The sequence below is a fragment of the Brachionichthys hirsutus genome, chromosome 7, assembly GCF_040956055.1.
Source record: "Brachionichthys hirsutus isolate HB-005 chromosome 7, CSIRO-AGI_Bhir_v1, whole genome shotgun sequence".
NCBI classification, from domain to species: Eukaryota; Metazoa; Chordata; class Actinopteri; order Lophiiformes; family Brachionichthyidae; genus Brachionichthys; species Brachionichthys hirsutus.
The window spans coordinates 9,280,091-9,296,658 of NC_090903.1; the positions used below are offsets into that span (position 1 = coordinate 9,280,091).

At 40.5% G+C, this 16,568-nt stretch overlaps 1 protein-coding gene across 1 annotated transcript in view; it reads left to right on the plus strand.

Annotated features, from left to right (window-relative positions):
• LOC137895773 (calcium-activated potassium channel subunit alpha-1a) overlaps positions 1 to 16,568 on the plus strand; it is a 108,536-nt gene that overhangs the window by 63,082 nt on the left and 28,886 nt on the right. Inside the window, exons 9-20 of the mRNA XM_068741283.1 lie at positions 1,291 to 1,382; positions 6,792 to 6,902; positions 7,029 to 7,134; positions 7,282 to 7,364; positions 7,458 to 7,527; positions 8,613 to 8,768; positions 9,274 to 9,383; positions 9,562 to 9,630; positions 10,862 to 10,873; positions 13,419 to 13,505; positions 13,914 to 13,990; positions 15,092 to 15,100. Of these exons, the coding sequence (XP_068597384.1) occupies positions 1,291 to 1,382; positions 6,792 to 6,902; positions 7,029 to 7,134; positions 7,282 to 7,364; positions 7,458 to 7,527; positions 8,613 to 8,768; positions 9,274 to 9,383; positions 9,562 to 9,630; positions 10,862 to 10,873; positions 13,419 to 13,505; positions 13,914 to 13,990; positions 15,092 to 15,100 (982 nt within the window). The remainder of the gene's footprint in view (positions 1 to 1,290; positions 1,383 to 6,791; positions 6,903 to 7,028; positions 7,135 to 7,281; positions 7,365 to 7,457; positions 7,528 to 8,612; positions 8,769 to 9,273; positions 9,384 to 9,561; positions 9,631 to 10,861; positions 10,874 to 13,418; positions 13,506 to 13,913; positions 13,991 to 15,091; positions 15,101 to 16,568) is intronic.

The window sequence follows — 16,568 nt, forward strand, 5'->3', positions numbered from 1 at the left end:
TGTAGTTTGGTCTGTATTTTTAGCCTACTGTGTCTTGCCCATCGTAGCTACAGTACCATGTGCTCCTCTGTGCCCCCCCCCCCCCCCCCCCCGTGTGCCATCCCTCTTTTTGATTAGATTAAAATATCTTGTCTGATAATGTTGTTACTGTTCTCTTACAAGCAGTTGCGGTTTCAGGAAACCCCACCTCCCGTGTTCCTTCCCACAATTCCAACAAACACAGGGGCAGGGAGATGAGGCTTAGACCGGCCTGACTGTTACCATAGCAACAGCAACCTGCACTCCCTCCTCACCTTCCTCTGATCTTGCGTCCTGTTGGGATGCCACTAGTGCAGAAACTTGCTCAGAAGCACGCATGGGTGCGCACACACCTGTGAGCACTCGCATGCAGAGGACTTTGCCGCCTCCATTTTCTCTCAGACAAAAGAAAGTATCCAACCCAATCACAGAGTTACCCCTATTCACTGATGGCCTGCAGCTGTGCGGATGTGTACTATATTGTGGCCATGGTGATAGATTGTGTTTTTGTCAGTGCTGAGAGCTCTGGAAGTCTTTAGGTCAGTCTTTCAACCGGCTTCCTATCACCACCCGCGGCTGAATAATGACTTCAGGCTGCAGATGTTTGATTTGTTTTTTAAAAGCAAGCTATATATTAAACTCACGTCATTTCACATCATTCTTGGTCCTGTATAGGCACACTTTCCAATAATGATTTAAGATTCTACGTACAGGGTGACGCTTTATTGATTGGCAGATTCTTTTCATACATCTTAGCCTAGTTGTGTAGCCGGTGAACAACCTGCAGCACAACCCCGTGCTAGCATAGCAGGCTGTGAGACTTTGCAAAATGCACCCAGCTCATTTTCCTGCCAAACAAATGGGTCTTAATGCGTTTTGCGGCTGTGGACCATCAGGTGGGCCTATTCAAATCAACCTGCCAGATCATCTGTGTTTGTTGGACAAAACATGGCACATAGGTTTTTAGGCTCCTTCACCTTTTAGAATTCTGCTATCCAGAGAGATTTTGGATGATATACCAATTTATTGATTGGCTGTGACCAAATTCTTGCCCACTAACTGAGCATCTTTAAAAGCCAGGACTGCTTTCCTGAATATATATATATTTCTATCTACACACATAAAGCTCTCTCTCATTTTTGTGACAAGAAAAGAGAGCATTCTACTTGTAATAGTTTTCTCTCTTCAGAAATCTGGAGTTCCCTCACCACTCCACTTTGAGCCCTAGTAGTCTCTTTTTTAGTTTCTCTCTGTCTTCTATCTTCTCCTTAGGCCATGTTTGCCAGCTACGTCCCTGAAATCATAGAGTTAATAGGAAACCGCAAGAAATATGGTGGTTCCTATAGTGCGGTTAATGGAAGAAAGTAAGTATTCCAGATGGTTCTGCTGTTTTCCTGTGTGCAGTAGAACCCTCTCTGCATGCCTTTTCTTTTTTCTGTTCCATGCATGTAGGCCATGTTTGCTCGCTACGTGCCAGAAATTGCTGCTCTCATCCTTAATCGGAAGAAATTCGGCGGGAGTTATAACTCGACACGAGGCAGAAAGTAAGTTGAAATCCAGACGAGGTGTGGTTGTGTGACTCAAGTGCCCCCCCTTCAGTTTATAGTTACTGGGGGTCACAATACTTGATCTTTTTTATAACAATAAAGTTATTTCATAAGACCAAGTCGCACTGCGTGACTGGAGACCTTGGCCATTACGACACATGCCCATGCCCATTTCTTCTTTACTCTGTCTCTATCTGTCCCCTTCTTCTTCTGCCCTGCTCTCCACTTCTCTTGTTCTTCTTTCAGTGCTGCCCTGAAGCCATTTGTGTGCCGCTCATTTCCTCTTTGTCCTCTGTGAAACATCCTTTTGCGCTTTACTTTAATTTGGAAAATAGAGCTTTCATGACTGCTCCACCTTGAACTGGCAGTGTACTAACCTGTGGTGCTTCTATGCTGTATGCTTGTGTTTGTGCACAATGTGTGGCCCCATTTCTTATTCTACTTTCACTCAGTCCCTCATAAATCCTGTCTTGCCTATAAGGATGAATTTGTACATAATTCATAAAAAAAGAAATGGTCATGAAACCCCTATCCTATCCACTTCCAAAAAAAATCCAACGAGAACATAAAAGATTTAAACATCTGCAAATGCATTATTATTGGTGGTCTTCTATAAGAATCATCAATCTCAATGAATCTTGCAGGGTATGTTTCCCTTTCTTGTTTCATTTGGCTTTAGTTTGTTTTGCCTGTTTTATGGAACTGCCTTTTTTACTGCATCATTTCTGGCATGTTCTCTATGACCTGCAGTCTCGTGGCTTTTTGATTGATCGCAAACTCCATGAAAAAGCCGTGTCCTCGTTGTCTGTCACTGCTTGCCCATCGCATCATCAATGCTTTCCATAAGTCTGGCCCTGATCTTCAGTCAGCTCCCACACCCTGAATGCTGGATGCCTCTGCTCCCATTGGAGCCTCTTAGCTGCTTTTGGCTTGCTTTGCCTGCTTGGTTCTCGTGTTTGTGTGATGGTGGTGGAGTTTGTCTCCAGATGGTCTTATTTTTTATGTGTAACTGGCCTCTTGCAATAGTGCACTGTAAAGTATCTGTGACGCTGTGGTCTCCCCCCCCCCCCTCCCCCCCATGGCTCAAATCCTACTGATATTCAGCACACAGATGGATTTTAATCCCACTTTGGTATTTCCAGAATAAGGAGGGTTCTTCTTTTTCCTTCTCTTTCTTCCGTGCAGCTCAGTATCTATTCCGATGCAGTTTTCTCTTTTTCACCTGGGTTTTCTTTGCCAAATTTCACTTGGTCTCTTCCAGCCTGTCCAGAATAGCAGATTCGAGGGAGTCAGCAAAACGAGATTAAAGAAGAATCATCTTTTGTTCAGTAATGTTTGCCTGTCCTTGAAATAAGACTGATGAAATGTTACGTTTGACCCGCAAGCTCAGTGCAGATGAGTGTTGCGAGAAGCCCTTGTCAAAATCGAGTGCAGCTTCTCCCACACCCTTGAGTTTCTCTTTTCTCACCCCCATTCTTTTCCTCTCTCCGGTTCGATATGCAAGCGCCAACATCTGGTGACAATCAGAAGATACCCGCCGAGCACGCTGGGTATCATGCATGCTTTTCGGGCAATCATTTAGTTGTGTTTGTGTTTACGTCGAACAGGACCTGACAGGGACTGAACTGGTTTGTCATGTGGGTTCAGGATTGCCATCGGTGGCTCAATCATTTAGCAGCTGTCCGCACAAAAACGTCTATCATGGAAATGAGATTAGGAGATTTCAAGTGTTTGATTGATTACAGGGTTCACAAACAATGAGGTCATGACGCATTACAGACTGTTTTAAATGCAGCCCATATTTGATGTTGCCTGGAAGCTGTCATTTGAAACAGGCCTTGAGGGTTATTTAGAACTGCGAGAGACACACATTGGATCCATACTGTATTCGTGTGTCATGCTAACTTTAATGGTACTCTGTGCAGTGTAGCACACACTCATGAGTGCAGTGACAGCCCTCACCCTGAGCATGCTGATGTAATAATTTCAAGTGTTGAATTCTGCTGGCGCCCGCTGCACGCTGGGCTCTGTGGTTTCCATTATGACTCCATGGTTTCCATTAGGCCCAACCTCGACAGCGGTGTTGGCACAGAAACTGGCTTAAACCCTGGCTGAACTCTGACATACACCTTTGAAAGTCCTCCGTAAGGTCTAGCAGCATCAGGCCTGTTGGCAGAGACACTCACAAACAGTCAGGAACGGAAACCATACCTGTTTTATATTGTCCAGTTAAGACTACACACACCATATAGCACCTGCACTCTGAAAAGTTCCGTAATGACTGTATACAGCTTTATGATTCTTGTATTGATCATAAGAGATCATTTGTCTATATATGTTCATCTATACATTCAATAAAAAGATCAACAGTGATTCTTACAGTTAGTTGCATTCCTTACCGAAGGATTAGAGCAGTATCAAGCGAATGACCTCTGTTGCTGATGTTTGAGCGCCATTGGTTCATTTCCTGTTCATGCATCCTTGATGCTCCCATACCGCCTGCTTTGTGTGCATGCTTTTTTTCCTTTTTCAGTTTCTGGGTTAATTTGGTTTATTTTTGTGACAAATGGTCCATTTCCTTTCTGTTGATTTGTTTCTTTCTTCTGTTGAGTCTATTGATAGTTTTAGCTGTGCTATGCATTTAGGAAAGGAATTCTCTGTATGGAGAATTTTAAATGGTTGAATTATTATACCTCATGATCTCAGTTTCAATTTGTTTAAAATTTGAGGAAGATGCTTTTGAATCATCTCCTGAGAGTGAATGACAGGCACCAAATGCTCTTCTGTCTCTATGTAGAGACACACAGCTCACATTAGCTGTGTGTCTCTACAATTCATTAGATGTCCCGATCCAATCTCGTGATTGGAAATCGGGCCTGATCACAAGCTTGCGGACTCGATCAGAATGGGACACTACTTTCCATCAGATCTGGAGTTACGCTGTGGCATAGAGTGAGCCTTCTACTGCAGACAGAGATGGTAACGCGTGCGGCATGACATCACTTGCTTTCTCTGCCACTATTGGCTAAATACAGAAGCAGCTTGAAGCTTGGCGCGCGAGTGTGTTTGCGGTGTGGAAATATATTTCATTTATTACATGAATGTTTAAGCTACGCCACAGAGGAGCTCTATTTAAGAGTTAAATGTTGAAATAAGATGCTAAAATAAAAAATAAGGGGTACCCTGGATCCGTTTCTTCACTCGCCTTCACTTTTTTATGTATTATAGAAGTATCGGATCGGGACTTGGTATCGGTTCAAAATCAAATGACTCGGACTCGGGGGCAAAACAATCTGATTGGGACATCCCTAATTTAAACCACACAAATTAAATAACACACTGTATGAATAAATTCTGGGAGAAGGAAATCTGGATGCTGGGAATAGGAAAGCATTACCATTGTTTTTCATCTCTTGAAATGAGAGACATCTTGTTCGAAACGCTACAGTGCCCACAGACATTTTAGCTCATCAGCCTTCAAGACCACACAGCCCTTTGCTCAAGCCTGGCCGACCATGCAGTCACGGCTGCTCATTCTCCTAAAGGACAAAGGCGGCATCTGCGTAAACCATTATGCCCTGCAAAGTTCACAAACTGCCATTAGCTCAATATGTCTGTTGCGTCACTTTGCCATGTGTGCTTCAGTTGAGGCATACCCCGTCCATCTGGCGCTGCATAGGAGAGCACTCGATGATTTGGACTATGGTTCTAATCTAATTTCAATAAGGATCTTTCCTTTAATCCTGCCAAACGGAGTCAGATTTCAGTTGTTGTCTGTACAGTTGGAGATGTCAGAGTCGGGGTGATAGCCAGAGCCTTCTTCTGATGTATAAGAAGGATTGAGTGAAATAAATCTAGTCTGATTATAAGAACCTAAACAGTGAACAGATGTGACCGCGAGAGTTTTCTGTTTTATTTTAGGGAAGAGTAACCTCATCCTCAAGGTATTAAACCCAAAGCTGCTACTCCCAGATAAAGCGCTTAATTTCTCTCATGGTACATCCTTCCAAATTTTGGATAATGCCATTGTCTTTAAACAGATTGCCTTCCAGGCCTCTAAAGGGTAATTATGATGTCTGCCAAGTGTCCACACTAGTCCATGTCAATATACAGACTGGATTCTTGTTTGGTTTCCTCATTTTTGGGTTCAGACATGTTGCTTTTTAATTTTAGTGTAACTCATCTTACCACAGTTAAATCGAGGTCTATTATGCGTTTTAAATCTGCTAGATTATTGTTAAACCATGACTATATCACGATCTTTAGGGTTGTTAGCGCTACTTTCCAAGTGTTATAAATATCTTTTCTCCTATTTGAGCAGAAGGCTGGGGTTCTACAATAAAATTAATGAGTAAGATCACCTGAAACGTGCAAGAATCTCAAAGACAATACTTTTTTTTCATTAGTCATAGTGATTATAAATAATCTCAGAATTGAAAGATTTCTCTTAGTAGAGGGAAACGGAAGTTTAATATTTACAGAAGCACCAAAAGGCTTGTTGAGACAGTTTTATTTTCATCTCATGACGGCGCCCTTTAATCACTTCGATCCACGGCGCAGTCAGCGACTCAAACGGACACAACCTCAGCTAAACAACCGTTCCGAATCTAATGTTGTACTTCCTCACTACTGTAATCAGCCCCGCGCAGTGTCTGACAGATCCCGCTGCTGCAATGCACCTCATGTCTCGCCAGGAGACCCGGCAAATACTCTGAGGGCCTGTTTAGAGTTTGAGGAAACCGCAGGCCTCAAAATCACTTTGAACATTTTTAGTAATGTTCTGTATAAAGCGCAAGCATATTGATATACATGTTTTTGTCAACATCCATTCAGCTCACAAGGGACGGTTTGGCTGAAAGGACAGTCTCTAGATTGAGAACGGATGATAATCCATCCGCTGTGGGCTGTGTGATCATATCTTAGGTTTTCTAATGTGGTTTTCTAATGTGGAGCTAAGTGTTTGATTGCACTTGTCATACAGAATTTGACGTGTTTCATTGCATGGGGGTGGGGGGGGGGGGGATTTCACTTTTATGGCAAGACATAATTTACTTAGTAGTTTGCTTTGAAAGGAAATTTCCCGACATGTATTAAGATTTTTTTTTTCAGTTCAAATTTGAGTTAGATGTTAGAGTGGTTTGGTTTGACTTATTATCTCTGGGAGACATGCCAGTGTCTAAAGTCATTTATGTTGCCCACTCAAGATGATTTTTTCCTCCCTTCCAGGCATATTGTGGTCTGTGGTCATATTACCCTCGAAAGTGTCTCCAACTTCCTTAAAGACTTCCTACACAAGGACAGGGATGATGTCAATGTAGAAATTGTTTTTCTTCATAAGTAAGTACATTTTTTTCCTCCTCAACATGTGTAGGTCAGCAGAGTACATGGTTTAATGCCTGGACATGCTGTATATGAGGTAGTGACACATGCACTGACCACTCTCATCTTTTCTCTGCATGCTAGTATTTCCCCTAATCTTGAGCTGGAAGCCTTGTTCAAACGTCACTTTACCCAAGTAGAGTTCTACCAGGGATCTGTTCTCAACCCTCACGATCTTGCCAGAGTGAAGGTACAGTTGGTGACGGGACTCGTGGAGAAACCGATTAAAGCATGTGTAGAGCGCAAAAGGGGGGGGGGGGGGGGGGCTGTCTGGAGTGCACCCCAATGATTTATCTGATCATGTCATTCTATCTGTTTCTTGGTCTGTCATGTATAGATTGAGTCAGCAGATGCTTGCTTAATCCTAGCCAACAAATATTGTGCGGATCCTGATGCTGAAGACGCCTCCAACATCATGAGGTAGTGCAGATTCTGGAAAATCTTTGGAAAGGGGGCTAAATGAAATGCTTCATTTTACTTCATCCAATTGCGTGCCCATTTTTAATCTCCTAGGGTTATTTCGATCAAGAACTACCATCCCAAGATAAGAATAATCACACAAATGCTGCAATATCACAATAAGGTGAGATGTTTTGTTGCCTTGTGATACTTGACACTAGGCTTTCACAGTCTGGAAATAATACACTGCAGTGTGGAGTTTCTAAGGATACCTTAAAGTTCAATATTGTCAGTGATTACTGGAAAACCTGCTTATTTATGTGATTATTTTGACTGCCGACTGCGTTGATTTCTGTGATTAGAGGCATATAAGGAGCAGTGTAGTTCAGCATTTAAGTAAATGTTTTCCCATGTACCGGTAAGATTGTTTTATTTTTAAATAGACACTGACACAGTATTTTTTATGAAGGACTGTTTGGAAACTGATTTTGATGGAAATGTTTGAAGATGCGAATATAAATAGTTGAATGGTCTTCTGGATAGAGACATTGCACTGCCATGTTTGTAGCTGAGATAATACAGTCATTGAATGGATTCATGTACCTTTGAAAGGACATAAGTTACTGTATATTGAAATGAAAATTGGATCCAGATACATAATCTTATTTTTGTGGAAAAGTATTAAATGATTGATGATAAACACATGGTTCCAATTGCTTGGAGTGGGCTTCCAGCATGGAGGAATGAACTGGCGTTGCATCATTTAGCATGTGGCAAATCTGAATAAAGCAAGTCCTCCAGGTCTATCAACCCTCACTGGGATAATGTAACAATTATCTCCTCACAGTAATGAAAATCCAATTGAATATGTTTTGTATACTCACTAGCTTCTCAGTTCCTCTTCCAGAGGTCATCTTATCACATTTTTACAGAATTTAGTTCTGACATGTGTGTAGCCTTGGAAAGCGGTTTCCTATTGTTCATGCTTTAGTGATAACGAAAACAATTTGACTTTGTATGAGGTTTCATAATATGCAGATGATCATGTGGTATTTCCAGCAGTTGTGTGCAGCTAAGCTAACTGAATGTTGGCAGTATTTACCATCCAGACATGAGATTGCTATCAGTCCTCTCATCTAACGCCATATTCCTACCAGAAAGCAATAATAATAATAATAATAATAATAATAACCCAAATGTTCTTTAAGGAAATAAGAACCATGTGTCTAATGTTCTGTGTCTTGTGACCTCTTCTGTCATTTGATGAAGGCCCATCTGTTGAACATTCCAAGCTGGAACTGGAAGGAGGGTGACGATGCTATCTGTCTGGCGGAGCTGAAGGCAGGCTTCATAGCCCAGAGCTGTCTGGCTCAGGGCCTGTCCACAATGCTAGCCAACCTTTTCTCCATGAGGTCCTTCATTGAGGTAACACAGAGGACAAAATTACCCTTGTCTCCCTCTAAACAAACTAAAGTAATAAGAACATAGCATTTCAATGGCTCATTGCTTGTTAAATAATTTATTCAAGGATTGGAGGTGAGGCTGAAGTAAGTGAATGCAGTAGGTTTTCTGCTGACAGATGTACTAGATCTATCAAACACAGCACACGGGACGTTTGGACAACTCTGTTGTCCAGAGAGAGACTGCCATTAGAGTGTTTCAGCCATCCTGGCACATCATATTTTACTGTGACATTTCGTATGGAATCACTTCAGTGTTTCTGTGGCTAGAAATTGAAGAGGTGCTTGTCTCTTTCAAAGAGCTGCTCGCATGTCATAAAGATGATGGATCAGCTTATAATGGCCAGGCTGACGTTGTGGCTGAACATCTGCAGACCACATTAGGATGCTTTAGCAAAAAAACAAAACAAATGTTTCTTATTCTTTTATTATCTTCACGTGTGACATTTCCATGCCTATGTTTCTGTCAGATTGAGGAGGACACATGGCAGAAGTATTACCTAGAAGGAGTGGCTAATGAGATGTACACAGAGTATTTGTCCAGTGCCTTTGTGGGCCTCTCCTTCCCCACTGTCTGTGAGTAAGTATCACACTTTCCCCAATAAGCAAGCCCACTGTCAGTGGTGCATAGCTAACAATTCTGAAGTGAAGGAATAAAGACGGCAGAGGGACTGTGAGGATGTGAAAGTCAAAGGTTCCTGAACACATCAGTCCTTTGCTTATGTTGTTCTCCTCTAATGATTGTACGTGTTTTGCAGGCTGTGTTATGTGAAGCTGAAGCTGTTGCTCATTGCCATCGAATACAAATCTGAGCAGAGAGAGAGCAGGTTTGTGAATTAGAGCATTCTTTGTGTTCATTGTGGAAAGAAATAACTACTATTTGACTTATATTTCAACTAAAAAATTCCTTTACAGCTTTAATACTCTTGATTTTTAATATTGCAATCGATGACATTGGTGCATCATAGCTGAATGATGTGCTGATTAAAAGCTGTTTTTAAAATAGTCAGCGTGCCTTGCGTTTCTTATTGACACAAGGCACCGTTACACACAACAACCTGTGTAAAGAACTGGGAGAGCATACATCCGTGAAGCCTGCAATGGAAATGTTTTCAATGTTTACTCCTCTTTTTCTTGTGTTCATTAAAAAGCAGGAGTGCAAAAACAACTCCCACATTGCCATTTTAAGAGACCTGACATATGACATCTTTTTGATTATTCGATAAACCTGAGTATATGCCTGATAATTTTACCAAACAGTGCTTGTAGGAGAAAGAAACAGAAAGAACCTGCTGCAGTTTCAATTAGGTTTCAGGCTAGTATCGTTTAACCGCGTTAGAACAATATCACTGACCTTTTGCTTACATTGCGCAACATTTACACGTAGGTGACCAAGTTTAACAAGATCTATTTCCTGTCATGTTTTTCCTTAACTCGATTCTATTGTGTGCCTGTTCAGTTTGTATGACAGCGACAGCATGAAGTGCTATTAGTCAGTAATCTCAAATTGCCAAATCCCACCATCTCTTCCCCATTTCCCATCTCAAATGTTTTTATGTACTTGCAAGGTTGCATGGAAAGTTATTTTGACCTTACAAGCTAAATTGAAGTATTTAGAAACAGTGTCATTTCTAGTTGTGAATGCGTATCTAGTGGTGTAATGTGAATATATCACAGTTTCTATGTGTGGTCTTGATCTATCAGAGTTAAATTATTGAAAATGTTTTTTTTCAGCTCATTTGAAATTAAAATTTGAATGATGTTGGTGTTGCCACCCATCTTTTCTTCTTGCCATCTATTTATAGCCACAGATTTATATTTTATTTAATCACACTTGTTGATAGATTAACCCAATAAACTCCATATTTTGCAGGTATCTCACCATTCTGCAAGGATGAAGTAGCTTAATTGTGTCAGTACAGTGTTGCATCACATGCTGCTGTATAAGGCACACTGTACCTGTTTAATAGGCAGAGAAACTCTAGCAACGGTCTTATTCTCCTCTTCTTTTATGTCCATGATAACTGTTTGATTTGAGATTTTTTCTTGTTGTTGCAGAAGCCGAAAGCGGTATGCCCTCTACCTTATCTTACTTCCAAAGTTCCACCCAATCTTCACCACTTTAAAGCTTCTGACTTTGAGAGTTTCCCCAAGGACATTTTTCCAAACCCTATTTCACAGGCCTCTTTTTCTAACTCTTTTTAATGGTGTCCATTGTGCTTAATGCACTAACTTCTTTGCAGGCAGAGAGAGGACAGATAAATTGGATGTGTCTGTAGAAGTGCTGTTCCTTTGTCTTTGCTGTTGTCAGTGTACCAAGGCCAAACGTTCACCCTCTCCATATCTACCTCTTATTTGATCTTCAGTTTTGTTTTTTTTACCAGCTTTTTGCTTAGTTTATTTCGCTCACTTTCAGTTCCTTTTCAGTGTCGCTCAGTTGTTATCCTACTTTGCCAAGCTGATTATTCTGCTCATGTTTTTTTAAATCATTGCACACATAGAACAGTATTTAATGCTTCTTTGTTTCTGAATCAATTAGGATATTGTATATGTCAGACCTCAAATAAGGTGTCAGCAAGCACTGAAATTCTGTTTTGAATTCAACCTTTAAATAAATAACGTTTCTACCATTGCTATTGACAATTACTGGTATAAAAGCATGCATTTTTCCTTCATGGTGTTATTACACCAGCAGCACTTCACCAATCTTGTCCTAATCATTTCACACACACACTAGGAAATGGCATGGAGTTGTTGCATTTGGATAGCATACAGTTTATCCAAACTAAAGCTGAAAAACTATAGCCCCACATTTCACTTTTGCATTCCATCACTCTCTCATGTTCTCAGTGACCTGTGCATGTTTGTGCGTGTGCTCACGTGTACGATTGTTGAGAGGGAGAGTTGTGCGTGCCTGTTTGTGTGTCGCAGTCACTGTGTAGAGTCATTCTCATGTGTCTCGAGTAGATGTTTCTAAGTGAGGTCACTTCCTGTCAGTTTGGTGTTTGAGAAACAATCCAACTGCACAGAAGTTACTGCAACCGTCTGCATCTACGTATCTGTCTCTATACCTGTACTGCAGTGACAATATCTTTCTGTTTGATTATTGTCCTTCATGCTGTTCAGTTAATGCATGCTATGGCACTTTTAACATAAAGTGTTCGATGCCTGCCTTGTTGCTCACAATATGAGGTTTTGATGCTTCTGTTCACCAGTTTTACCTCTAAAAAAATTGTCTCGGATAAATAACACCTGTAAAATCTCAGATTTGGGCAGCAATGTTTGTTTAACTGTCTTGATTTGACCTGTTTATTTCATTTATTTTCACTGAAAAGCATGCCAGGCACAATGCCTCTGGGGGGCCATTCAATCTGGTTGAATGTTTAAATAATATTTTGTTCCTTACAAGAATGTGGAAAAGAAAAATCTTATCTGCATGACCGGTGCAGCCCTGATAAGTATATGGATTCAATTGCTCTATTTTTTATTGTCTTCAATCCAATCTTTTGAAGAGCCCAGAGGAAAGATGAAACAAGATAAAGGATTTTGTTGGCTATACAAAAATAACACGCACCTTAAAATGACTTCTTTCAAAGCCGAAAGATTACGAAAAAGTCCTTACCTTAAGGATTATTAGCAAAAATAATTTAGATGAAAGTTTATCATCTTTCACCGGGGCTCATATTCTGAAGGAGTGTGATCCTCAAAGGTTTGTCAGTTCAGTGTTCTAATTTCCTGATTCACACTCACATCATTGATGATTGTTGCCCACAGGTGACCATTAATGACCAGTGTGTGTGTGTGTGAATGTACAGTATGTGGTTGCAGTGTGTACTTTTTTTTTTTTTGTCTCAGTCTAATTAATGGGGAATGATACAGCTGGTCACTTCAAGTGCTTTCAGTTCATTTTACTGCCTTTCTTAATGAAGAGGATTTGACCAGTATATCCCATGAGATTAGTGTGGCTTTAATCAACATTCTGTACTGCATTTTAGAATATATCAAATATAATATAATATAATATAAGATTGACCTTCCAGAACAAGCTCATCTCTATTTTTTAGGAGAACAAATCGAACAAGACAGAAAGTGAGCTGCTTATTCCCACTGTCAAATACTAATGAAGACAACAATAGCAGCTCCGGAGCCCTGTCTTAGTGGCTGTCACGGCATTTGTTTTGACTGGAGAACTAATTGAACGAGACTAAAACCACCCCATAGCCATGATTGTATTTCCTCATTGACCTCCCTGTCCCACCTTCTCACCCTGGGGCAAACCAGTGTCATTCTGTGGAGAAGATAATTGAAATTCAGTGTGCAGACATGCGCGTACTATACTTGGTGTCCTTCCATGTCAGTAACAACATTATCATCAGCAAATTGATTCAAAATTAAGGAAGCAGGTGTGTTTGTGGAATTCCACAAATACAAGCAGATCAATCCTTGGTCTCAAAACTGGGTTGCTGCAAAGGTCCAGCCAATATAATAGAAGCACAGGCCCAATGAATGACTTAAAGTGTGTGTACCATTCCTCTTGATTAGCATGATTTGTAAATGAGCGGAGTGTTGCCCAGACTTTGATCAGCATGATGTGTCTTTTTCTCTGACTCCCCAGTATCCTCATCAACCCAGGCAACCATGTCAAGATGCAGGAGGGAACACTGGGATTCTTTATTGCCAGTGATGCCAAAGAAGTAAAGAGGTAATCTGACCACCCCAATGACAGCTCGCTGGTTAAAGTCAGCCCTGTTATCTAATTAAACACAAGATGCTACTTTTACTTATCACTGCAGTCTCAATGTTCAACTCCCTTCATGACAACGATAAAGAGAGACTACTCTTCAAGTAAATGAAGGCTGGCACAGTGTTTTAATAACAACCTCATAATTCTGTGACTGCAGCCATTATTAAGAGTACTATTTAACCATGTTATTGTAAGCTGCTGAGCTATTGGACTGTTTGTGTCGGATGTGTTTGTTCCAAACAGCTGATATTTACCGGTAGTGCTTTTTATTTTACTTTTTTTACCAGTAAACCAAAAATACAAAGGGGGCAGAATCATTTCACATCACACTATATGTATTAAACATTTTCACTGTGTCACCTTTAGAGCATTTTTCTACTGCAAAGCTTGTCACGATGACATCACAGACCCTAAGCGAATTAAGAAGTGTGGCTGTAAACGACGTGAGTAGCTGCACCTTTATTGTTGCCGTATTAAAGCCCCTTCTTCTCCTCCTCTCTCTCAAAACCTTCCATCTGTCTCATTATATTGACTGTACGATTCTTACTCTAATAATATACCTCCCATTATCATTGTTATGTCGGTGTGGCACAGTGCTTTTAAGGTAACATGTGACACCATCATAGCTTTGAGAAAGTGTTTGTGTATCATCTGAACATTCATAATATGGATGATGGAATGCTCATTAATCAATATGTTCTCTGTTTTTCTAGTCGAAATGTAGGCGTTGTCATATTTGAATGTTGGTTCCATTTGGATAAATAATTAAATTAATGTTTCTTCTCTGCAAACTGGGAATGAATTGTAGGGACCTACATTTACAGACTTCAAACTAATTGAGAAATTATTTCTGTAATATTAAAAAATATTCTATAACTAAATAAAAAATAATCAATCAACACCTTTCTAGCTCTTTAATAAATTCAGATAAGTTTGCCAGGGCTTTTGACGTCACACATGTACTATCTGAACTATTCAGAGGCATAAGGTGTCTTTGAATTAAATAAAATAGTAGCTTTTCACAATAAGCAAATAGCTTTGTTGGATGGATGACATAACTTTACCACTGAGGCAGGAATGGCACATCAATATTTCCTGACCTGTTTTTTTTATGAATACAGGTATCCCATATTTCAGCTAACGCTAACAGTTAGCAGGCTGACAGACTTAGCCTGGTTTTGAAACAAAGTCCCTCCATTTCCTTCCTTTGCCTGTGTCACTTATTATTCAGACGTTTCTCCTCTTACAGATTGTCACAGTTTTATTTCGAGAACTGGTTTACGTCTTCAGTACCTTGATGTCTCGCATTGAATTTGTAGAGATTATGTTTTTTCTTATTAAAACAACAGAATTTAGAAAGGCGACAGTTCCATGACTGCGAAGGGATTCTGTGTGTGTTTACAGGAGTATGTTTTGCTCTATCATATTTTGTTCTCTTCTTTTGTTTTCCCCATGTTTCTTTATGACCAGTGACAAACTTTTGATGTATTTCCTTTCCTGCTGCCATTGGAAAACACCACTTTATTTTAACTACTCACTGGTAGTGATTTATTGTGAGTAAAAAGAACATGGGTGTATTATTACCCAGAGTGCAGTGCAAATGTTTTTTTTCCTCCTCAGCAAATAGTATACTGTATATATGTTGCATGTACCAGCGTAGCTTCTGCATCCCTTTCCTCGCCTCTCATTCCTACACTGTGCGCAGACCAGACCAGACCAAAGGGAAAACAGCACAAACCTAACTCCTCGTCACCGACCCGAGTCAGCTGACGCTTTTAGTGGTTGGAAAGGACAAATATACGGAGTGTGACTTAATCAGATGTGGCCGATGAGCTCTGCGGTTTTCCACCAATCCAAATTCATATTTGACATTTGGAGGCCTATCTGCTCGTATTTTATCATTACCCATGATTGACCTCCTTATAGTGTTCTGTTCCAAGAAAGTTCCGTAGGAAAGTAATAAGGTCTGACTTGTCAGAGATTTAGAGGAGCTAACACAAGGGAAAGAACATAAACAAGGACCACTGTGATTTAAATTTATCTGCTTTCTGTCAATGTAAGTATTGTCTGTAGCTTCACTTTGAGAGAGCACAAAATGGCCATGTGGGAAGTTCTGTAAATCCTAAAAAGCCTGGTTGCCAAAACACAATCAAAACAATCTGGTCCCTCCTATGCCGTGCTTCTCTGTGATCTCAGCCCCCTTACTAAACTCGGGGTCCTGACGCTGCTCCTGCGGGGGTTTCAGAGACCAGTTCCTCTTAGAATTGAAATGTCACCACGCCAGACTCAAGCCTTTGGAATCTGGACAGTCAGCAGGGCCCTTTTTCTTTTACTTGCTGCACTGCAATATACTGCATCACGTGTCATGGCAGTAGTTGGTCGCTAGGTGGCGGTGCTGTACCAGCAACATGTTAAACACACAAGATTTGAACAGAGGAAACTCAAATCCCCTGACCTGTCCAGCAAAAATGTAAAGACCAAAGTGCTGGCTTTCTGTGCTCTGGCTTAACGCCGATAACAAATGGAATCTAAAATTTGTCAGATAATGTTTCATAATTTTAAAGTCTGTTTTAAAGTATTATTTTAGTGTAGTATGCAACGTGTTTTCTGCTCATTTAGCATGCTTCTTATTATTATTGAATCATTTATCCTTGCACTCTTACTGAATAAGGGGGGGATATATCAGAATTGTGCATTTGTTGGGACATCCTCCCCATTCAACATAGCGCCCTGATAGCTTCATGCCATTGAGAAGTGATTAGACATGGGTTAAAGGAGTTGATGGCTGATCACACCCATGCAGACAGTTTATCAGGGTTTATCAATGTTGAATCATCAGTTATAGGAATGCCCTGGAATCAATGAATTTATCATTCTAGTCAGGAATCAGGGTTTAGTAAAGTCAGATGTCAAAGACATTTTGTCTGTATGTGTGTGTGCGTATGTATGTGTCTTGTCTTTTCCATTAGTCCCCTTCCCTGTGTCAATAGTCAACATTATAACATAAACTGTGGTCTAAAT